At 45.8% G+C, this 25,057-nt stretch overlaps 1 protein-coding gene across 2 annotated transcripts in view; it reads right to left on the bottom strand.

The window, feature by feature from the left end:
- Positions 1-25,057, bottom strand: part of LOC122938559 (death associated protein) — an 85,395-nt gene that overhangs the window by 17,798 nt on the left and 42,540 nt on the right. For both annotated transcript variants that reach the window (XM_044294139.1, XM_044294140.1), the window contains 2 exons: positions 20,641-20,746; positions 15,246-15,288 (listed from right to left, as the gene is read on the bottom strand). In XM_044294139.1, coding sequence (XP_044150074.1) covers positions 15,246-15,288; positions 20,641-20,746 — 149 coding nt within the window. The remainder of the gene's footprint in view (positions 1-15,245; positions 15,289-20,640; positions 20,747-25,057) is intronic.

A 25,057-nucleotide genomic window follows, 5' to 3' on the forward strand; every position in this document is an offset into this window, starting at 1 on the left:
ATATTCTGGGAATTTTCATTTTTGAAAAAAAAATTAAAATTCCCACAAATCTGCTGAAAATTAATGTTTATTGTTAATGTGTATTTTAATTTTTTTTGTAAATCTTTCTTTTTCATTTATATTTAATATTTTGGTGTTTTTATTTTTATTACTTTTTTTTTTTTTTTAACTAACTTTTAGCCCCCTTAGGGACTAGAACCCTTGTCCTATTCACCCTGATAGAGATCTATCAGGGTGAATAGGAGCTCACACTGTCCCTGCTGCTGTTTGCTCTGTGCACACAGCAGCATGGAGCTTATCATGGCAGCCAGGGCTTCAATAGCGTCTGGCTGCCATGGTAACCGATCGGAGCCCCAGCATTACCCTGCTGGGGCTCCGATCGGAGGAGCAGGGGAGAGGGAATCCTGTGGGGGGCGCACTGCGACTGGGGTGGGGGGCGCACCACTGTTTAATACTGGGGAGGAGGGGGGGGCGCACCACTGTTTAATACTGGGGGGGAGGGGGGGGGCGCACTGCGCCACCAATGCTTAATACTGGGGGGGCTTGGGGGGGAGGCGCACTGCGCCACCAATGCCTAATATTGGGGGGGGGGGCGCACTGCGCCACCAATGTCTGATACTGGGGGGCTTGGGGGGGCGCACTGCGCCACCAATGTCTGATACTGGGGGGCTTGGGGGGGCGCACTGCACCACCAATGAAGCTTAATCTCTAATTTATTCATATACAGGAGGCGGGAGCTGGCTGCAGGATCACATAGCCGGCTCCCGACCTCTATGAGCTGTAGCTGCGATCCGCGGCACCTGAGGAGTTAACTACCGCAGATCGCAGCTACAGCTCATAGAGGTCGGGAGCCGGCTATGTGATCCTGCAGCTCCCGCCTCCTGTATATGAATTAATGTGAGATTAAGCTTCATTGGTGGCGCAGTGGCCATAGCTCCTCCCCTCCTCTTGTCCCCTGTCCTCCCATTGGCTGGAGCGGCAGCAGCAGCACAGGGGGAGGAGACACTGCTCCTTCTCCCCTGTGCTGCTGCTGAGGGAACACGGAGAGCGCTGACAGCAGCGCGATCTGTGTTCCCAGGACGTTATCGGAATATCGGCAAAATAAATGCCGATACCGATAACGTTCAAAATCCTGAATATCGGCCGATAATATCGGTAAATCCGATAATCGGTCGATCCCTACCACCAACCCGTTGCGCGGACCTCCTAGAAAACCAAGTGACCGAACGTCGACAAGAGTCGGAGATCTCCAAGTAAAAACCGCAAGGCCCAAACAACTCCCAAATCGGAAGAAGTGTCCGTTCCCGGGGGTGGGAAGGGGAGGACGAAAGCCTCGTCAAAAATGAAAGACAAACACCACCTTCAGAAGGAAGGAAGAGACGGGATGGATAACAGCCCTGTCCTGAGGAAAGAGAAGGCCCGGAACAAGAAGGGCCGCCACCCAGGCACCCGCCAGAGACACGACGGCTACGGAAACATAACCGTACAGGACAGAAGGAGTAGAGAGAACTTCTGTAACGGCTCCAAGGGAAAGATTGGAGTGCCAAGAGCCCAGTATGCAATGCCCAGGGCGGTACCCAGGGGCAGTACAAGGGAACCCCAAAGCCGCTCCATGGAAGAGGGTCCTGACAGGCCCAGAGGGCCGGGGAACGCTGAAAGGGGAAGGACAGCGCTGACACTTGACACTTCAAGCAACAGAGTCCCAGTCCCAGATCTAGGTCGGACTGGAGAAAGACAGAACCATTAGGAGCGAACACTAGCGAGCCCGCAAGAGTCGCCTGGGCAAGCGGGTGAAAACCCAATGCGAACAGGCGCAGACCCGTAACACGGGCAGAACGGTCGGCAAAAACTGGTCCCGTCGGCCCCCGAGCAACGTTGTCCTGTAACCACCCGGAGTGGGGGAGCAGAAGGACAGACGGAAAGGAACCGAAGGGTCCGCCCAGCAACCGCCAGGACAAGACAAGCTAAAGTCCATGTCGATGTAGCCACCACAGGAAGACATCCTACAGTCCCGGTGTGGGAGATCTAATGACAATCTCGACCGAATGGGGGTTCCTCCCAAGTTACAGCCAGAGTGAACAAGGAAGACAGCACGAGGCCAAGAGGAACATCAGAACCATCCACATGAACAACCAAGCTCTCCCCAGAGGGGAGGGCAGTGAAGGAACCGCCACTGAAGCGCGGCCGGGGCAAAAGCCACACCGGAGGGAGCAGAGCCGAACCGAGCGGGAGCCAAGCAGAGCCGGCGAGAAAAGGCAGTCGAGACAGAGGCCGGCATAACACCCTCCAACCGAAGGAGGAGTGGGCAACAGGGAAGCCATAGGACAGCTCAAAGGCAGAACCCCGCTCACTGAGACGCCCGGTTCACTGCCACGCAGAAGGAGAGTACCCTGAAGAACCCAAGGTGGAGGTCCTACGGACCTGGGTAAGCGAGCACCCAAGAGAAGCTGGGTGACCAACCCGAGAAAAGCGGCCCGAACCCGGTAGCGGACCAGCCTGAAGCGCAGAGGGGGCGCCAAAAGAAAAGACTCATACTGCACGACACCCGAAGAGGAGGAAACAGTAGCAGGCGAGGGAACAGCAGCCCCGCCAGAGCCAACGCCGAAATCGAGTGGCACTGCAAACGGCACTCTCGACCCAGTGACCACTTGCGCCGGGAAGCGAGTGCACGGGAGAACGAAAGGGCACCAATCAAAGAACCACGAACACTCCCCAGGTGGAAAGGCCAACGGACATGGTGGATGCCGACCAACGGGACCACAATATACAGGCCAAACCAGAGAACGAGCACCACCCAGCTCGGCGAAGTAGAGAGCAGTAGAGCCCATCTACTCATATCTAAAGAATACACCTTTGAATACAATGGCATTCTTTTAATGCTTGTATGACAGCACCCAAGGGTTATACAGGTGGACAGAATGATCTCTTTAGAGAAGAGCGCAAGGCCCGTGACAAGCACCACATGTAGTGAGGCATACGTACATGTGGTGGAAGTGAGGCATACGTACGAGCAGCCCCGCAAGCAGTGAGAAGGCCAACCCACCTATGGGAGGAGAAGGCATACACGGCCCAAACAACGGACAGAGCGCACCAGAAATACCGCTCACTGCAAAAAAAATAGTCACCCAGTGAAGGGGATCAGCCACAGAGTCCAACAGTATCAACGGAAGTGCAAAGTGCAACCTGAAAGGGAGTTATGCACAAGACATCAGTATGGCATGCGATGGAAACGCAGGTAGGCCCCCCAGAAAAGGGGGAAACGTATCTGGCAACACTGCAGCTGGTAAGAATGCAAAGGCCCGTCCCAAAGGGGGGATGCCCAAGGCCAGTAACAACTTCAGAGAAGTAGAACATACCATAGTCTGCCCAGAAGGTGACCAATCACATGGCCGCACAGTACCCAGCGGGAACGCAGGAGGTCCGCCCAGTGAAAGGGGGACATGCACGGGGTTATCCAACCATTAAGCGAGTGCGCAATAACCCACCTAACACCGAATACTGTGAGAGTGCAACTACTCCACAATGGAGGAGAACATGCAAGAATCCCGCACAGCATATCACGGACAGCCATGGGTCACGTGAGGGTGCAAATTTTTGCCCATGGAAGAGGAGGGCCGTGTATGGCCCGCAACACATCCGGCGAAAGAGCAGTATTCCACCCAGAAAGGGGCGGGGTAATGCACACGGCCGTCACCGCATCCAGCAAAAATGCAAGCACCCCGCCAAGGATGCAGGACATGCACATGGCCAGCAACGCACTGGCGAGAAAACAACCACAGTCAGCGGTGTTGTGCGTATGCCGCCTGAGGAATTTCTCTCTCCTACGTCACTGGATACATGCTCATTGCTGGCAGCGATTCCAGTGAGTGCAGCACACCACCCAAGGAAGGGGTCGTGCACATGGCCGGCAGTGAATCCAGTGATAGTGCAGCAATCCACCTATGGAAGGAGTTCATGCACATGGCCGGCAGCAAATCCAGAGAGAGTGCAGCATTCCGCCTATGGACGGAGGTCATGCGTATGGCCGGCAACGAATCCAGAAAGTGCAGCATTCCGCCTATGGAAGGAGGTCATGCACATGGCCGGTTCATGCATATGGCCGGCAGCGAATCCAGCGAGAGTGCAGCGTTCTGCCTATGGACGGAGGTCATGCATATGGCCGGCAGCGAATCCAGAGAGAGAGAGCGCAGCAGTCCTCCTTTGGACGGAGGTCATGCGTATGACCAGCAGCGAAGCCAGAGAGAGTGCAACATTCCACCTATGGAAGGAGGTCATGCATAAGGCCGTAGCGAACCCAGCGAGAGTGCAGCATTCCGCCTATGGAAGGAGGTCATGCATAAGGCCGTAGCGAACCCAGCGAGAGTGCAGCGTTCCGCCTATGGAAGGAGGTCATGCATATGGCCGTAGCGAACCCAGCGAGAGTGCAGCGTTCCGCCTATGGAAGGGGGTCACGCATATGACCGTAGCAAATCCAGCGATTTTTTTTTTATTTATATTTTTTTTTTCTATTTATTATTGTAAAACACAGCCTCTTTTAGGCAGGAAGGGGCCACCATATAAGAGCACAGCCTCACTGAGAGGCTAGCCATCCTAGGGTCTCCTCCAGATGGCAGCCGTCAGCGTCCAAGAGGTTAATACAGATCGGACCTGAGGGCGGTGCAGCGATCCCCTGGGGGCGGGGGGGACCTCCGGCGGGAAGAATTCGCGCCTGCGAATGCCCGCCCCCTCCAATCGAGGCCGGAATATTGCGGCCTAGTAGGCCGCGAAGCCGGGGCCTAAAGTTTGCGGTGCCCGGAGGTACCGGCCGGGATCTGGAGGGAGCGAAGCGGCGCATGCAGAATACCGGCCGCGGGAGCCCATCCCGCGGGCCGGAGAATCAGGGGGCCCGGAGAAGGAGCCCGGGATAGAACCTTTCTGCGGCGCCCACCCCGCGGACCGGAAACAAGGGCCCTACGCCGCAGCAGTCAGGAGAGGGCCCTGGCCCTGAGCCGTCTCAAGGAGGGATGCCTGCGCACCGGTAAGGCGATAGGGGGGGATGGGGGACCCTGCAAGGAGAGAGGCAGCCCCCTGGGCGGCATGATAGGGACGCCAGCATAACCCCTCAGTGGATGCACCTATAGTGGAGGGGAGGAGAGGGAACTAATAAAACAAACTAGGATGGCCAGACCAGTATGGGGGTCAGTCAAGCAGGAGACCGGGGTGGGGGGAGAGGGGGTCGTAGGGCTGGGAAGCCACTCTCTCACCACAGCCGTCTTCACCCTCGGTCCGTTCCAGCAGGGTCGCCCCTTCAGCTACTGGCACCGTAGTGGCAGGACGCTGGAAGAGGGACTTGGCGTGCGGGCGATGCAGGGGAGCTGGGCTGCCCTGGTCCACCTTGCCTTCTGTGGGGGAGGCAGCAGTGCGGATGCCGGCACTGGCGCAGCTCAACCCCGGGAGAAACAGAGGGTCTAGTGCGTCTCTGTTGTCCCGTATTCTAGAAAATAAAAAAGTTAAAATCAAAAATTTTTAAAAAAAAACAAAGGAGAAAACAGTAATGCTCTAAATCTAGATACAAAGGGTAGTCGTAGAACTACTTTATCAAATCACCGAAGTACGACCACCTAAAATGTAACTTTTATTCTGGTCAGTTAAAAAAATATATTGATTCCCTAAAGGAAGAAGAATACTACAACAAAACACGACAAAGACAAAATACAATTAACACACGAAAGAGCAGGACCAGACAAGCGCATCAAAATTGGAGGGAGAAAGGGGAGGAACGCATCAGGGCAACCCGTGCCATGACCATATCTGTCCCTGCGATGTCCCTTTATATCTCCTCAGCCCGGAGATGTGTCTTGATGGTAGACACACTCCGTCCGCGTGCCTGTGCTGTCTGTCCTTATAATGCCCTTTATATACTATCCCATATGGATATTTGGGCAATAGTATAAAAATTGGATATCGGTTTTACATTTACGTGTCCCGACGCGTTTCCTCCCTTCCTCTCATTGAAGGGGTTCATCAGGGGACAAAGAATCGATGTCAATCAAACACATTAAGTGTTAAACAAGTATCCGCAAAGATGGATCATTAAACTGGAGGCCACATCCAAGAAAAGTACACTAGATAGAGGTCCGCACACAATTATAATGAGATAAGCAAACTCACCAGCAGCAACAAATATATATATATATGTATACTTAGCTGATCCACTAGATAGAGATCCAAGTAAGCGGTCCTAGATGCACATCTTGCGAGGGCCTCCAGGGGGCAAGAATATGTTGTAGCTCCAATTTGTGTGAGGTTCCCATCTTCCCTAAATAGCTAGATGGGGCCGTCCCTGTTAGAAGGGACCAATCAGAAGTGCTGGTATCCACCATGTGATGTTGCTATAGGGGACGGCCAGTAAGGATAATAGTGATCGCCTAATACCCCATACTATGTTGGAAGAACATCACCAGGTACTGGATAGACACCCCCTTTCCATTTTTAACCAATGTATATATATCACCAGGGACAAATTACCTTTGGGATGGCACATTTATTTTAGGTTACTGAGGAGAAGATCCGGTCACTCAAACATAGGTGGAACGCACGCCGACCGATAATATGGCCGTGCGTTCCACCTCCGGCCAATAAGGATAAACTCCCCTGCTCCTCTGCTGCGCGTAACCGGAAGTAAGGCAAGTGAAGCGCACGTCACATGGAGATGAACGCGCGCTCCACCTGCAACCAATGGGGACCGCCGCCGCAGCCGGAAGTATGCCGTTGGAACGCACGTCACAAGAAGATGATCGTGCGTTCCACCTACAACCAATAGGGGCCGCCGCCGCATCCTTTGTAGAGGCGATTGCAGCAGATACGCCGATGGAACGCACGTCACATGGAGATGATCGTGCGTTCCAACAACAGCCAATAGGGGCCGCCGCCGCATCCTCAGATAGGGACCCAGCGATGTCCGTTATATTGCCCCATTATATCGACAAATAAGCAGTATGTGATGCCAGCCTCTATTTAATTTAATCAAAAATCAGTAAATATATATTTACATTTGCAGGGCCAGTATATAATAAGCCCTGTTAGTCCCAGGGTATGGGGGAGGGGTCAAAAAAAAACACGAGATGGTTACACACTGGATTAGTCAATGGGTATATACAATGTATACTCATCACACATCACGGTGTTGCTGAATACACTTTCACAGTTAGGTGAGAACCTTTTTTGGAAAACTCCAACATATAAATGCATAAACGTGTGTTGTCAATAGTTGTTATGTTAAAAATGCAAAATAGATGCTTAATTAGATGCAACACGGGTGGTAGATAAATATCACCCCTATGATACGAAATTGACACTTTGTGTGTCGATAATTAATTCTATCCCATGTAGTAGGATCAAGTATAGGGAGGTACCGGACATCTCCAATTTAACTGTTAGGAACCCCAAAATAACTCTCTAAAGGAAGCATGTGTAAACAAGTTTCTCATTCAGGCCTCTAGGGCAGTGTTTCCCAACCAGTGTGCCTCCAGCTGTTGCAAAACTACAACTCCCAGCATGCTTGCACAGCCAAAGGCTGTCCGGGCATGCTGGGAGTTGTAGTTTTGCAACAGCTGGAGGCACACTGGTTGGGAAACACTGCTCTAGGGGACTGAGACCGCAGCCGATGAATCCATTCGGCTTCCTTTTGTGGGATCCTGCGGTCCCAGTCCCCTCTCCTGGGAGACGGTCTGATAATTTCCAAGGCCGCGAATTTAAGTGATTTAGGGTCACCCTTATGGCATTCCCAGATGTGGTTGGCTACCGGGGTTTCTTTTCGCTTTTTTATATCATTGGTATGTTCTAAGATGCGCCTACGAAATTCTCTAAAGGTTTTACCTACGTAGTCAAGGGGGCATGTGCATTGTGCCAAGTAAATAACCCCTTTGCTCCTACAATTACAAAAATCTCTGATGGTGTAACTTTTACCAGTTGCTGAACAGATATTAATTTTTGTATTGTTAATGTAGTTGCAGGCCATACATGCCCCACAACGGAACATGCCCAATGGTTTACGCTCCAACCATGTGCCCTCAGGAGTTGGTCGTACGAAATGACTATGTACCAAGCGATCCCGAAGGCTTCTGCCCCGTGTAAAAGTAATGCTGGGGCGTGCGGGCAGTACATCTGCAATTCCAGGGTCCATGAGAAGGATCGGCCAGTTTTTAGTTATAATTTCCCTGACCTCTTTGTTCATGGTATCGTAGGTGGAAATGATTCTCAAAATGTCACCATCTCTACCATTTGATTCCCTTGGTATCAACAGTGTCTCACGATCCCTGGAGACCGCACTCTGGAAAGCCTCCCGGAGTACCCTCTGTGGGTAACCCCTCGTTTTAAAGCGGTCCTGTAATTTTCTTGACTCTTTATGAAAGCTATCTTGATTGGAACAATTTCTTTTCATACGCAGATATTGCCCTCGTGGAATACCCCTTTTGAGGCTCATAGGGTGGTGACTCCCCCAGTGAAGGAGACTATTGGTAGCAGTTTCCTTCCTAAATGTGGAAGTGGCCAGTCTATCTCCCTTTTTGGTGATCATAATATCCAAGAAGGTGAGAGACTCACAGTGGAATACCGATGTGAACGAGAGACCCAGGTCATTGATATTCAGCTCCCTGACAAATGATGCAAATTCTTCTTCATTACCATTCCATATTATGAACACATCGTCGATATATCTTGTCCACAATGTGATTTTATCCACCCACCAGGTCTGTATGTCTGGAAAAAACACTTTGTCCTCCCACCAGCCCAGGAAGAGATTAGCATACGACGGGGCACAAGAACTCCCCATCGCTGTCCCCCTGAGCTGGTGGAAGACACGCGTATCAAAAAGAAAGAAATTATGAGTCAGAATGAATTCCAAAAGCGTCAATACAAAGTCATTATGCAATCTGTGTGAGACAGCTCTGGTCTTGAGAAAATCAGATACCGCCATCAGCCCCCTATCATGCGGAATGCAGCTATACAGAGATTCTACATCTATGCTAGCCAATGAGCAGGTTGTTTCAATGGTGATGGACTCGATCTTTCTTAAAAAGTCCATGGTATCGCGGGTGTATGAAGGTAATGCCGATACAAAACCCTTGAGTACTTGGTCGATATAGATACCGCTATTTTGTGTCACCGAGCCAACCCCAGACACAATCGGGCGACCCTTTAATGGAGAGGTGCCCTTATGGATTTTAGGTAAACCATAAAAGGTAGCAATCTGGGGTGTGCTCGGCAACAGGAAACGGTATTCTACATCTGAAATGACCTTTCTGGAGAGGCCATCCTTCAGAATATTCTCCAGTTCTTTCAGGAAGATATCTGTAGGGTCTGAAGGCAGCACTCGATAACCGTGATCATTAAGTAGACGTTCGCACATATGTTTGTATTCTATATGACTCATAATCACCAAATTCTCACCCTTATCTGCCGGTTTTATTATTATTGAGGTGTCTTTCTCAAGGACACGAAGAGCCTCCATCTCGGGGCCGGAAAGGTTATGGAAATGTGGTGAATCAGCGGGTAATCTTTCAATTTCCTCTGTGGTCATTTGCAGAAATATTTCTATGTGATCGTAGTTCATAGGTGGAGGAGGTTTCTTACTCTTTGGTCTAAGGTCTGTAAATGGACCCTGACCCGGTATCCGTGTGCCCTCCTCCATTAGATCACAGAGGATCTTGAAATCCGCATAATCTCCTTCCTGTAGGCCCAGTTCTTCACATTTGGCTTTGGTATTGTTCCTCATGAATTTGTGCCATTTAAGTTTCCTCGAGAATAAATTTAAGTCCTTGGTCCACACGAAAGGGTTAAACCTAGTGGTAGGGACGAATGATAGACCTCTCTTAAGCAGACTTTCTTCCATAACACTAAGGGGTCGTGAGGAGAGATTGATGATTTGTAGTTCATCAATGACCTTCCTGGTTACCCTACCTATACACGATTGCGGAGGTCGTAAGGCCCCCCCCCTGGCTAAAAAATTCCCCTGTGATGTAAGAGAGGGATTGGAGACAGAGGAAGAAGAAGTAGATGTAGAGGGTAGATGGGCGGAGTAATCCCCCCCTTTCCCCCCTTTGTTGTCTGGTTTTGGCCATTTCTTGTTTTTGTTATACCGGCCTCTACCACCCCTTCTCTGACCTCCTCTGTAATTACCTCTTCCCCTGTTTTGTGAGGGTTCTGAGTCAGAGAACTCCTGCTCAGATGAAGAGACGTCGGTTTCCGAGAGGGCTTGAGATCCCCCGTTAAACAAGTAGGCCTTATTCTCCTTAAATTCTTTGAGGTCCTTATTGAATTGTCTATGTTTCCTCTCCTTTATCAGACCCTGAAACCTTTCAACCGCCGTTTGTAGTGATGCCTCCCTTCTATTGAAGTCTGGGTCCGTTTTATAGGAAATAGCCAACTCAATAAGGCCTTTAAGCTTTTCGGAGGATCTCTCAAAATACAACCGTTCCTCTGTCAGCAGAATGTTCATTAATCTGAGTGAACTATTCGTGAGTTCCTGTTCCCACAGAGTAAGTAGGCCGGGTGACCGTACCCTCTCTGCGGGGGTAATTCCTATCCGTAACCCGCGGGGGACGATCCGATATTCCAGGTAACTTTCGATGGACTTAATCTCCCACCACGATTTTATGTTATTCTTGTATTCCTCATAAAGATCTGTGAATGTGAGTTTACAAGTTAATGAATTGGAGAGGCCAGGTAACTCCTTATCTGAAAAGATATCCCTAGCTTCTTTAACAAGATCCTCGGTATATAATGTACCGGATAGAAAACTAGCCATGAGGGCAATTGAAGTAATAATGCTCTAAATCTAGATACAAAGGGTAGTCGTAGAACTACTTTATCAAATCACCGAAGTACGACCACCTCTTGGATATTATGATCACCAAAAAGGGAGATAGACTGGCCACTTCCACATTTAGGAAGGAAACTGCTACCAATAGTCTCCTTCACTGGGGGAGTCACCACCCTATGAGCCTCAAAAGGGGTATTCCACGAGGGCAATATCTGCGTATGAAAAGAAATTGTTCCAATCAAGATAGTGCTTATATTTAGGTAAAAAAAAAAAAAAAAAAAAGAAAAGGATGAGGCAAGTAAGGAGCCCAAAGGCTGTTATTAACGTTTCAGGAGCCCAGCCACACCCACTGTGAGCCCAGCACCGCCTGCATCCTCCGAATCTCCTCCTTGCACCCGGAAGTCACCAAGTTAGAACACCGTAATGTTGCGCATGCGCGAGTACGCGAGTACGCGAGTATGCCGGCATAGTGTTCCTTTCCCTGTGCTGGCATCAGCCTCAGGGAATGAACTGCGCATGCGCTAGCTACGAGATTACAGCGTTCTAACTTAGTGACGTCCGGGAGCAAGGAGATTGGAAGGATGCAGGTGGTGCTGTAATCTCGCAGCTAGCGCATGTGCAGTTAGTTCCCTGAGGCTGATGTCCACAGCTGTATAGGCAAAATCCAGGTGACAGAATCCCTTTTAAAATAAACTATACATATTAGGTATCGCTGCATTTGTAACTACCTGCTCTTTAAAAATATCATATGGTCTAACCCCTCAGGTGAATGCAGTAAAACAATAAAATAAAAACTGTGTCAAAACAACCATGAAATAGATGTTTTTTTATGAGATTGGTCAAAAAAAATGATTGAATAGAACTTAAAAAAAAAAATGATAATAATGGGACTCAACTGTGTATAATATTTATATATTCTAGACCTCCCAAAGGCTACTTTCACACTTGCGGCAGAGGATTCCGGCAGGCAGTTCCGTCGCCGGAACTGCCTGCCGGATCTGTCAAAACGCATGCAGACTGTTGGCATTTGTCAGATGGATCAGGATCCTAATCCGTATGACAAATGCATTGAAATGCCTGATCCGTTACTCAGGTGTCATCCGCAAAAAAAGGATCCAGCGGTTTTTGCGGTCAGAGCATGCGCAGACCGAAATGCCGGATGCGTCGTTGTGGTATTTTTAATGCCGGATCCGGCACTAATGCAAGTCAATGGAAATTAATGCCGGATCCTGCATTCCTACATGTCTTCCAGAATTTAGGACAGAGATAATACCGAAGCATGCTGCGGTATTCTCTCCATCCTGATTAGTCAAAAAGACTGAACTGAAGACATTTTGATGCATACTGAACGGATTGCTCTCCATTCAGAATGCATGGGGATGTGACTGATCTGTTTTTTTTTCCAGCATAGAGCCCCGACGACGGAACTCAATGCCGGAAAAGAACAACGCTAGTGTGAAAGTAGTCTAACTTTTTGTGTATATATTTAGTTTATATTTCCCTCTGACAGGATTCAGCGCTGCTGGAGGGGAAGTAGGAGCGCTTGTATTTAGCTCAGCCTGTCACAGTTGACCCTACATAGGTAATAATTTAGTAATACGGAACTGCTAATGTGGTATTCATCTAGAAAATTTGTATGATTCTCATCATTATGCTGACTTGTCTGTGATGAAATGACACCTGAGGTGCTGTTGTAACTATGATATCACAGTTGGCCAGGGATGTCATGTGACCACTCCTCTGAAGATACTTGCTGTGATGCATGCTGGGATTTTTACTTTCACTTTGCAGAAGCTCCACCCACACAGCCTGTCATCTATGGGAGCATACTATGCTGAACACATTAGAAAAATTATACACACACAGTATATCTCTCACTATACTAATACCTCTTGACTTTAGTCAGTTTTACGTATGGTGGCCAACCCCTTTAAGTTCGTTTAGCTTTCTTTTCTCACCCCTTACCCTTTTACCTTGACTAGTCTTTTTCTGTTTGTGTTGCCTGCTGTTGTGTTATCGTGTTATAAAGGTTTGGTAATGACAGTTGATAGAGTGGATCTGATCTCCATAATTCTGAAGATCAGAATTCTGAAGATATTTTTCATTACACCTCACGTCAGACCACCAATCAGACCCCCAATATTTATAGGACCCCAATAAGACCTCAGATCAGACCCCCCATGCCTCAGATCACAAAATAAACCATTTACTTCTCCTGCTCCTGGACGACGACGCTCCTTTCCTCCAGCGTGATCCTCTTCCTCCTACTGTCGGCTGTACTGTGAACTGGCACGCACAGCGTGAGGTCACAGAGTGCCCTCACGCTGTGCGTAGCCACTGCACAGCCAACAGCCCAGCACCAGGAAGCAGCGAGTACAGAGCCTTCACTGCTTCCTGGTCCTCCGGTACTAATGAGAGCTCATCAGTATTAGCCCCATAAGACGCAGGGGCATTTTCCCCCCAGTTTGCGTCCTTTGGGGCGAAAAATATGGTAAATCCCATGCTGCCCAGATATGTTGAAACACCTCTACAAAGTTGTGCAAAGAAGCAGTTAAAGACTCCAGCGAGCGGACCTCACACATTCTAGAAAGCAGTATGGACTTAGTAGGTGGGCATGCAACGTCCGTTTCCAAGATTTCGCTATCTGTGAATCTGCGGGCTGTGCTTAAGTACAAGAATAGTCTGGGAGGAGCATTATCCTAGGCTCACTGTAGTAAATTCAATAGGTATAATTTAGGGTCCAATGGGACAGTAGCTGAAAAGAGGGGGGAGGCCACAGATTGCACCAATCCGCAGGATCCAGTTATGTGGGACACTTCCAAAAGATGTGTAAAAAGGTGCCAGGGGACCCAAGACACTGCCAGCACTCAGAGGGCACAGCAAGACGAAAGGGGTTGTCAGTTATTTTTTTGTTCTTTCTATGTTCCTAACTGGGCAAATTTAACAGCTTTCCAATTCACTCACTTTAACTCCAGTGGCTGGTTTCTCATATTTCACTGAGGGTCACATGACCTGTGATGTCAGCTTCTCTCCCTGCTCTGATAAACTTAGCTTACAAGCCTGTAAACAAGCCTGTGCTGGCCACGCCCCCCCTTCACTGTCTGCTTTCTCTCCTAAGATTCTTAACCCCTTCAGCTGCACACACTGGGTATCTGGAGACATGACAATTCTAGGCACAGGAGCTGAAGGACTAGAGAGAGCATTGAACAAGAAGGTAAGGGGAATCTGTGTGTATTAGCAGTGTCACTGTACAGCTGGGACTTTTAGTTCTAAACATACAACATGCTGCTGAGTCTCTCAGCAGTCAGACATGTCACTCACGGAAGCTCTTGTGATCACTCCCTTAGCAGAGCATAAAAGGTCCAGAAAAGAACCAGGGAAATGAGGAAATATATAGATTTTTTTTTTTGCATAAAACTTGCTTAGCTTAGTTATATATTGCTGCCCATCAGATTTTCAGTGCTATATATTTTTTTTTTCAGAATGCGGACAACCCCTTTAAGGGGGTATACTAATGATAGAGTGTGATACCAGTGCATGAGTAATTTGTACTGGGATTCCATGCAAGCCATAAAAGGTGGAGGATTGAGCCACTCTACTCCAAATGATCTGCCAACAACTGTATGTATAGGGGCCCCTAAGGTATCCACCCATTTAGCCAAATAACTATGGTTAGAGACTTCAGCTTCCATGGAAGAAGCTAAGATATAATAAACAAAATCAAGCCCTTTGTAGAGGTGTCCAGCTTAGGCTACTTTCACACTAGCGTTTTTTGCTGGATCCAGCAGGGTTCAGCAAAAACGCTTTGCTACTGATAATACAACCATCTGCATCCATTATGAACGGATCCGGTTGTATTATCTATAACACAGCCAAGACCAATCCGTCATGAACTCCATTGAAATTCAATGGGGGGGACGGATCCGTTTTCTATAGTGCTAGAGAAAACTGATCCGTCCCCATTGACTTGCATTGTGTGTCATGACGGATCCGACATGCTCAGAATCCCATGACAGAAAGCAAACCGCAGCATACTGCAGTATGCTCTCCGGTATGAGAACAGAACGCATTTTTGTTTTACATACAAGTTTCTCATCCGAGAAAGATGATGGGGATGGCTCCCTTCATCTTTTTGGGTCTCCTGTGGGGATGACTTCATAGACACTGATGCCTCTGCAGAGCAACTGTCTCCTCCTCCAGGAGAGTACTTGCATTCTCAAGACCTCGCTGCAGATCTCACAAGATATCTTGCTTCTTTCCCGACGGCAGAGAGGCAGCTACCAGCACCTAATAGTACTGTTTAACATGGTGTTAAAGTGGCTTTAGGAGTTTTTCAGAATGCAATCTCCAGCATGTACAATTAATGTTTCACCAATACATAACAGCATTACCATATGTGCAAAATTTGTATGTCTCCCAAGATGCAAACTGGAAATACTCTTACCCGTGTAATGGCACCAGATATCACCAGAGGTGGTTTAGGTTGTCTAAAAAGATAAAAAGGAAAAAATAGGAAAATATAAATAAGCAGTTTAAATAAAGTATCTACTAAATAGCACAAATTGAAAAAAGGTATGTTCAAGTAAAGCCTCAGTCACACATCAGTGTTTGGTCAGTGATTTCCATCCGTGATTGTGAGCTAAAACCAGGCGCGGTTCTAAACACAGAACAGGAGCAGATCTTTCCCTTATATTTCATCTCTGTGGAGGCTCCAATCCTGGTTTTAGCACGCAATCACTGACCTAAACACTGATGTGTAAATGATGTTTAAAATGGATTAGGACTATATCTCAGACTCCTTAACCACCAGGCCCATTTTTGGTTGTGTATTATCGTTCCAAAATTCTTAACTATTTAAGTTTTCAGATGCGGCGATACTGGATGTGTTTATTTTTTTATTGTCAATATATTTTTATATGTAAAATGGGGAAAGGAGGCGATTTAAACTTTTATTTTTTTTCAATCTTTAGATCCCTTGTCATATTCACCCTAATAGAGATCTATTAAAGTGAATAGGATTTTCACATGCTCCTTGCTGCGCTGTGCTTTGTGCACAGCGCAGCAGTGAGCTTACCATGACAGGTCTGAAAGGTTAGCCCCGGTAACCAATCGGAGCCCTGCAACTTCACTGCAGGGACTCTGATCGGAAAGCAAAGAGTGGGACATCCCTCTGCCTTGGTCCCTAGCTGCCACTCTTTGGACACCTTTGCAGAACCCTGCTGATCCTATTAGAATTCAAGGGACAGATTCAGCAGAGCACACAAAAAAATAAAACACAGTAAAATGTGGCATATGTGAATATGCAGCAAAATGTTGGAGAATTTACACTTGTTTTGTTGTTGCAATTTATAAGCAGGCAAATCATTTTCCAGGTCTAGATGACAGACAAAAGCCACAAAAATGACAATTTCACTACCAAAAAAAAAAAAAGAAGAAAGCAAGATAGAAATGTCAGATTGCTGCAAAACTCAACATGCAGTTACATAATTAAGTTACAGGTGCGGTCCAATTAGACACTGGGTCTTGGCACAAGAGGGTGTAAGGGTGTAGAAGTGCATTCAGAGGCTACTTTTGGGTACTTTACTTTTTAGTAAGATTGTTGACTGCTAGACATGCCTTTAACTCCTTGAAGACATTTTGCCCAGCTGACAGACTGAGGGAACACATCATTGAAATGAGAAAAACAGGATGGTTGTTTGGGAAAACTGGCTGCCATTTAGGCTGTTCTGACCTAGCTGTCAGGAGCAGTGGTTAAGTGAGGGCACACACATATATGGTGAATAGGCTCCAGACAGCCAACACAGACCACCAGTAGAGAGGATTGTTTGTTCCAGTCGACAAGCACAGGCAGCATCCACAGTTTCACTGTCTACCATTCAGACACAGGTGGCACCTTCATTACATACCCCTTAGTTTCCTGGGACCATTTACAGGGGCTTAGCAGATGAAAGTGGTGTCATAGCACACATTAAGCATCCTGCCATTGACGGCCAGCCACCGTTTCCTTTGTTTGCAGTAGTGTCGTGAATGAGAAACCTGGACTGGAACTATAGTCTTTAGCAACAAATCCAGGCTCTGTTTAGGATCCGACAATGGTTGGGCTTGAGAATGGAGGCCTTGTGGCGACCACTTCAATCCTGCCTTTGTTCTGGAGCAAAAAACTGCCCCAACTTTTGGAGATGTGATCTGGGGAGCCATTGTATACAACAGTCAGTCACCCCTAGCAATGATATGAGGGACACCATCAACAGAGCAATATCTGCAGGACATACTGCGGTTACACATTTCCTCTAATGGCAGGGCTTCCAAATGGCATTTTTCATCAGAATAATGCTCACCCACACAAAAAAGGGTCTCCGCCAGACTACACTCTTCCTTTGCCTGCGCTACCAGATTTATTGTCAATCAAGTATTTATGGGACCAGCTGCAACACCAGCTTCGGCAACCTAAGAGTGTGCATGATCTACAAACCCAGCTCTAACAGCTGTGGGCAAATGTGCTGCACGAAACCATATGGAACCTGTATGGCTCCATGCCTAGCTATCTATTATTTTGCATCCAGGCTACAGGTGGTCCAACAGGGTACTAGAGCTTCCATTCAATGGTACAGTTCTCCACGATAAACGTATCCCAATTCTCACAAAAGTAAGTACCCCCCCTCACATTTTTGTAAATATTTTAATATATCTTAATGGGACAACACTGAAGATATTTATTTATACAAAGTACAAAATTCTGTTTGTGGCAACACTTCTATGTCTAGCTGAGGTAATAACACTCTAAACTCTAATCTAAACTCAAGTTAGTTACTTTCTTCCTGAGATATCTGCTTATGACACACACTCTGTCAGCACTATTGCTGTATTATTAGCTATTAGATGTGGGAGAAGACGTCTGCAGTACATCCCCTATACATCCCTGCCTATGCCTACGTTATTAAAATAAGGGTCCGTATTGCCCCGCCCCCCAGACATGCTTGTGGCTTCATCAGGGGTAAGGAGCAACAAGCTGAGCGCTTAAAAATGCTAAATACTTATAGTGGGTTTAAACCCTCCTACTTCCTAATGATCCATTCTAATCGCGCCTCGTATCTAAAAAGGTTGGACAGTATCTTTATTGGTGGTAGGATTGTCAATCCCAAAAGGAAACACCTATGACTTTCCTAATTCGTAGGTGTGCTATTCGGCCAACTCACTCCCTGCATCGGTGCTTGCAAGCGGGACTTAGGCTGGGTTCACACGGGCGTCACGTTTTGGCTCATGATGTGTCCCGGGTGCATTTCGGCAAACCGGCGCAGTACCCAATTGCAGTCAGTTTTGAATGCGATTGCTTCAAAACTGACCATGTTATAAGGGAAAATAATACAGTGAATAGACATATCTTGGCAACAATGGGTGAAAATCGCACCGCATCCGCACTTGCTTGCGATTTTCAGGCAGCACCATTCACTTCTATGGGGCCTGCGTTGCGCGATAAACGCTCAATATAGAGCATGCTGCGATTTTCACGCAATGCACAAGTGATGCGTGAAAATCACCGCTCATGTGCACAGCCCCATAGAAGTGAATGGGTCCGGATTCAGTGCGGGTGCAATGCGTTCACCTCGCGCATTGCGCCCGCACTGAAATCTCACCCGTGTGAACCCAGCCTTAGAGTTTCACAGTCCGTGCGTCCAGATTATCAGAGCACATGTCGGAGGACTTAGACTATTTTATTCCTTTCAGATGTACTGCACATGTATTCCCACTTAGTCAAAAATGCTGTCCCTCTGTATGTATACCAATTAATGTTTCTCTACCCGCTTGGTCAGGATTGTTATTTCTGCATGTATACCAATAAATATACTTCGAAAAACTACCTTCTATTTTTCAAAGGAGATTGTTTTGGACATAATTAAATATTTTATAAAATGTAATAAGCTATAAAACTATATAAAACATAATAGGTTCATAATTTGATCCAAATATTAGTTCTTAAATAGATTTAAAAAAAAAATCATGTGACATAAATTTAGATATATTAAATTGATATTCAAATAAATTTTTCATAATTTAGGAAAAATTATACTAATAGTTTATTTTTATTACAGTATGAATTAAAGGGTATCTATTGTAATTATGGATTTCATACCTAAATTTATATTCCTTATTTTTATTTAATTAAACATTTTAAAGATGAACGCCAAGGATTTTTTATATATCATATCTATAGTTTATTTTTATATATTTTCTCAGATTCAGTGAAGGTCAAATGACCAATCTGGAAGCATACAGTGAAATCCCAATTGGCATCAGTTGCACAGATTTGAAATTATTTTGGACTGATTAATATTTTTCTGTTTCATCATACACCAGTCTATCTTTGGCCTGTAAGTTGGTAAATACTACTATACCTCCAATTATGGCACGGTCCATGGCTTTTAAAGATCCATTGTTTTCATTACATACTTACATTTCTGTATTTCTATTAGAAACACTCTCTATCCAACGAGCCTCTATTTGCAAAAGTTTCGTATCTAGGTTGCCTCCCCTCGGAAAGGGAAGCGGAAAGGGAAGCACACCAAATTGTTGCTGTACATAAAGGTGGCCTAGGCTATAAGAAGATTGTCAACACCCTGAAACTGTGCCAACAGTGCTGCAGAGGTTAAAAGGGGTAGGTGTCATCCTGTAAGTGCTCAGACCATACTGCACACACTGCATCAAATTGGTCTGTATCGCTGTCGTCCCAGAAGGAAGCCTCTTCTAAAGAGGATGCACACGAAAGCCTGCAAACAGTTTGCTGAAGACAAACAAACAGACTAAGGAGATGGATTACTGGAACCATGTCCTGTGGTCTGATGAGACCAAGATAAACCTATTTGGTTCAGATGGTGTCAAGCGTGTGTGGCAGCAACCAGGTGAGGAGTACAAAGACAAGCATGTCTTGCCTACAGTCAAGAATGGTGTTGTGAGTATCATGGTTTAGGGCTGCATGAGTGGTGCAGGCTGTGGGGAGTTACAGCTCATTGAGGGAACCATGAATGCCAACATGTACTGTGACATACTGAAGCAGAACATGATCCCCCTTCCTTCGGAGACTGGGCCGCAGGGCAGTATTCCAACATGATAACGACCTCAAACACATGACCAAGATGACCATCGCCTTGCTAAAGAAACTAAGTGCAAAAGGTGCTGGATTGGCCAAGCATGTCTCCAGACCTAAACCCTATTGAGCATCTGTGGGGCATCCTCAAACGGAAGGTGGAGGAGAGCAAGGTCTCTAACATCCACCAGCACCGTGAATGGAAGAGGATTCCAGTGGCAACCTGTGAAGCTCTAGTGACCTCTATGCCCAAGAGAGTTAAGGCAGTGCTGGAAAATAATGGTGGCCACACAAAATAGACTATGGGCAAAATTTGGCCATTTCCACTTAGGGGTGTACGCACTTTTGTTGCCAGCGGTTTAGACCAGTGTTTCCCAACCAGCGTGCCTCCAGGTGTTGCAAAACTACAACTCCCCGCATGCCTGCACAGCCAAAGGCTGTCCGGGCATGCTGGGAGTTGTAGTTTTGCAACAGCTGGAGGCACGCTGGTTGGGAAACACTGGTTTAGACATTAATGGCTGTGTGCTGAGTTATTTTGAGGGCACACCAAATTTACACTGTTATACAAGCTGTGCACTGACTACTTGAAGTGCACTACTGGAGCTTTCAAGTGGCGGTGCCGCCAAAAGCAGGAGAGGCAAGTTCTTTCATTTATTTTATATCTAATCTGAGGTCTGAAAAAGCCCTGATGTCTGATGCTCATTTACAAAGTAATCAAACCAGGTAAAAAATAATAATTCAGGTTACCATCACTTACACAGTACCGGTTTCCCAGTTCTCCTCCTCTTGCTTTTTATCCTCCTTACTATCTCCATGAGGAGTATGTGGATGCTTTTGTACAATTCTCATACCTCCAGCCTTTACTGAAAAATAGAATAGTAAAAATGTATTTAGTTAAACGTTTTTAAAAAGGCACACACTTTTAAAGGGCTTTCCAGGAAAATACTGAAATATTACTTTATGATAAATACATTCCCAAATACCTTTCATTAGATATAATGGCTAGTTTTGTCTAGGGAGCAATAATCAGGATAAATAAATTGGCCGCCGTCCTATCAGTACACACAGAACCTGTCCTAATCATACAGGAAGACAAGTTACTTCAGCACACTGAGCTAAAGAGCTGCCTCATTCTCCTCTCTGCTTGTCAGGAATAATCCGGAGGAGAAGAAAGAAGAAGACGAAAAAAGAAAGAAGAAGAAAGAAGCAGCTCTTTACCTGAGTGTTCTAAAGTAACTTGTCCTCCTGTGTGATTCTGGTGGACATAGGGTATACTATACCTGCTCTTTTGCTAACTGCAGCACCAAGGGTGTGATATATTTCTGCAAATGAACGTGCAATTTGATGTAGGCAAAACATGCCGCGCATTTAAGAGACACGATTTTTGGAACATGTGGGGGATGTGAGAAACAAACGTGATAAACCTATCTCCAGACATATTACTTTGAAACATAATGGTGATGTCAGAGTGCTGACATTTTGCGTGTTAGACAATTAGGACAGGCATTAGAGGTAGAGATCTTAAATAGGGTTGTTGTGGGTATCGAAATTTCAATACCCAATCGATACTATTGTCCCGGTAACGATACGATTTCCATTCTTTCGATACTGGGCTGCGCTGCTGCGCAGTCTAGTATCACAGGACATGAGCGTGCTGCTGTCGGCACGCTCATGTTCTCTCAGCAGCACAGGGGAGAAGGAAGCAGTCTGTCCCTCCCCCCTGTACTGCTGCCACCAATGAGAAGAGAGGGACGGGCGCCACCAATGATAGGACTTTTCCTAGGTCCGGACTTTAAGTAGCAGAGCTACACAGAGGCAGGGTGCCGGCTATGCGATTCTGCTGCCAGCACCTGCCTCCTGTATTATGCGTTAAAAAGACTAAATTTATATGGGTTCGGACTTTAAGTAGCAAGCTACACAGAGTGGCGCCTAGTGATCTCCCAGCACTTACTATTATTTCTGGGCGCCGTTCCTTTCGCCCACTGTGCCCCACTACTGTCTCCTGCTCCATATGCTAGAATAGGAATAGTTATTAACTAGGGAGGAATAGTTATTAACTAAAAAGTGTTTAAAAAATAATAATAATTATTATTATTATTATTATTAACCCCTTAGGGACCCATGACGTACCGGTACAGCATGGATCCCGAGTCCTTAAGGACCCATGACGTACCGGTACGTCATGAGTTTAAAATTAGATTGCGGCGCTGCTGGGGTTAATCCGCACAGGATGCCGGCTGAAATCATTCAGCCGGCATCCTGTCACAACCTGCGGTTTGCTACGCTTTTGGCCGATTCTGATCCCCCTGGATGGTTTTATGGCGGCGGGTGGTGCGGGGGGTGTTGTGGGCGGTGCGGGATCGCGATATCCCGCCCCCCGCCAAATAATCGTTGGTGTACAGTGGTATACCAGAGTGTCAGCACATTGCTGACACTCTAGTATAAACGGCTGACATCTGTGATGGGATGTCAGCCGTTTAACCCTTTCCATACAGCGGTCCGTACGGACCGCTGTATGGAAAAAGTTAACAGTAAGATGTGGCTCCCTCCCTCTCCCATCGGGGGGCTGCTGTGCCTTTGCAGCCCCCCTGACAGGATGGGGTGACAGAGGGAGGGAGCCCCAGTCCTTACCCTTCCCCGTCTGCAAAGTTGTGGCCACAACTTCGCAGACGGGGAAGGTTCCCATTGCAACAGGACGCCTTCTCAGGCATCCTGCTGTCCATGGTCCTGAACACATCTGTGCTAAAGGCATAGATCTGTTCAAAGTGTAAGTAAAATACAGTACAGTACAATATATTGTACTGTATTATACAGACATCAGACCCACTGGATCTTCAAGAACCAAGTGGGTCTGGGTCAAAGTAAAAAAATCAAAACACACATTTATCACTGATTAAAAATGAAAAAATTAAAATAAAAAAAATCCCTACACATGTTTGGTATCGCCGCGTCCGTAACGACCTGATCTATATAAATGGTCATGTTACTTTACCCGAACGGTGAACGCCATAAAAATAAAAAATAAAAAACTATAATGAAATTGAAATTTTGCCCACCTTACTTCCCAAAAACCCAAAAAGGCAATAGTGATAAAAAAAAGTTGCATGTATGGCTCTTAGACTATGGAAACACTAAAACATGATTTTTTTTTTGGTTAAAAAATGAAATCATTGTGTAAAACTTACATAAAGTAAGTATAAAGTATACATATTAGGTATCACCATGTCCGTATCGACCGGCTCTATAAAAATATCACATGAGTTAACCCCTCAGATGACCACCGTAAAAAAGTTAAAATAAAAACTGTTTATAAAAAGCCATTTGTCATCTTACGTCACAAAAAGTGCAATAGCAAGCAATCAAAAAGTCACATGCACCCCAAAATAGTGCCAATAAAACAGCCATCTCATCCGGCAAAAAATGAGACCCTACTTAAGATAATCACCCAAAAACTGAAAAAAACTATGGCTCTTAGGCTCTTATGGAGACACTAAAACTTTTTTTGTTTTAAAAATGAAATCATTGTGTAAAACTTACATAAATAAAAAAATTGTATACATATTAGGTATCGCCGCGTCCGTGACAACCTGCTCTATAAAATTACCACATGATCTAATCTTTCAGATGAATGTTGTAAATTACAAAAAAAAAAAAAAAAAACGGTGCCAAAAAAGCTATTTCTTGTTACCTTGCCACACAAAAAGTGTAATATAGAGCAACCAAAAATCATATGTACCCGGAACTAGTACCAATAAACCTGCCACCCTATCCTGTAGGGTCACTTTTTTGGAGTTTCTACTCTAGGGGTGCATCAGGGGGGCTTCAAATGGGACATGGTGTCAAAAAAACGGTCCAGCAAAATCTGCCTTCCAAAAACTATATGGCATTCCTTTCCTTCTGCGCCCTGCCGCGTGCCCGTACAGCGGTTTACAACCACATATGAGGTGTTTCTGTAAACTACAGAATCAGGGCCATAAATATGGAGTTTTGTTTGGCTGTTAACCCTTGCTTTGTTACTTGAAAAAAATATTAAAATGAAAAAATCTGCCAAAAAAGTGAAATTTTGAAATTGTATCTCTATTTTCCATTAAATCTTGTGCAACACCTAAAGGGTTAACAAAGTTTGTAAAATCAGTTTTGAATACCTTGAGGGGTGTAGTTTCTTAGATGGGGTCACTTTTATGGAGTTTCTACTCTAGGGGTGCATCAGGGGGGCTTCAAATGGGACATGGTGTAAATAAACCAGTCCAGCAAAATCTGGCTTCCAAAAACCAAACGGCGCACCTTTCACTCTACGCCCCGCTGTGTGGCCGAACAGTAGTTTACGGCAACATATGGGGTGTTTCTGTAAACGGCAGAGTCAGGGCAATAAAGATACAGTCTTGTTTGGCTGTTAACCCTTGCTTTGTTAGTGGAAAAAATGGGTTAAAATGGAAAATTAGGCAGAAAAATTAAATTCTCAAATTTCATCCCCATTTGCCAATAACTCTTGTGCAACACCTAAAGGGTTAACAAAGTTTGTAAAATCAGTTTTGAATACCTTGAGGGGTGTAGTTTATAGAATGGGGTCATTTTTGGGTGGTTTCTATTATGTAAGCCTCGCAAAGTGACTTCAGAGCTGTAGTGGTCCCTAAAAATTGGGTTTTTCTAAATTTCAGAAAAATTTCAATATTTGCTTCTAAAGTTCTAAACCTTGTAACATCCCCAAATTCATTCAAACATGAAGTATACATATGGGGAATGTAAAGTCATCACAATTATTGGGGGTATTACTATGTATTACAGAAGTAGAGAAACTGAAACTTTGAAATTTGCTACTTTTTAAAAATTTTGGGTAAATTAGGTATTTTTTTTATGCAAAAAAATATTTTTTTTAATTCATTTTACCAGTGTTACGAAGTACAATATGTGACGAAAAAACAAATCTCAGAATGGCCTAGATAAGTCAAAGTGTTTTAAAGTTATCACCACTTAAAGTGACACTGGTCAGATTTGCAAAAAATGGACAAGTCCTTAAGGTGAAATAGGGCTGAGTCCTTAAGGGGTTAAAGTATAAATCACCCCCTTTCCCAATTTTACATATAAAATATAAAACAATAAATAAACATATCACCACATCTGAAAAGTCCAAACTATTAATATAATATAAAAAAAAAAAAGCGATGAACGTCGGC

This window comes from Bufo gargarizans, chromosome 5 (genome assembly GCF_014858855.1).
Source record: "Bufo gargarizans isolate SCDJY-AF-19 chromosome 5, ASM1485885v1, whole genome shotgun sequence".
NCBI lineage: Eukaryota > Metazoa > Chordata > Amphibia > Anura > Bufonidae > Bufo > Bufo gargarizans.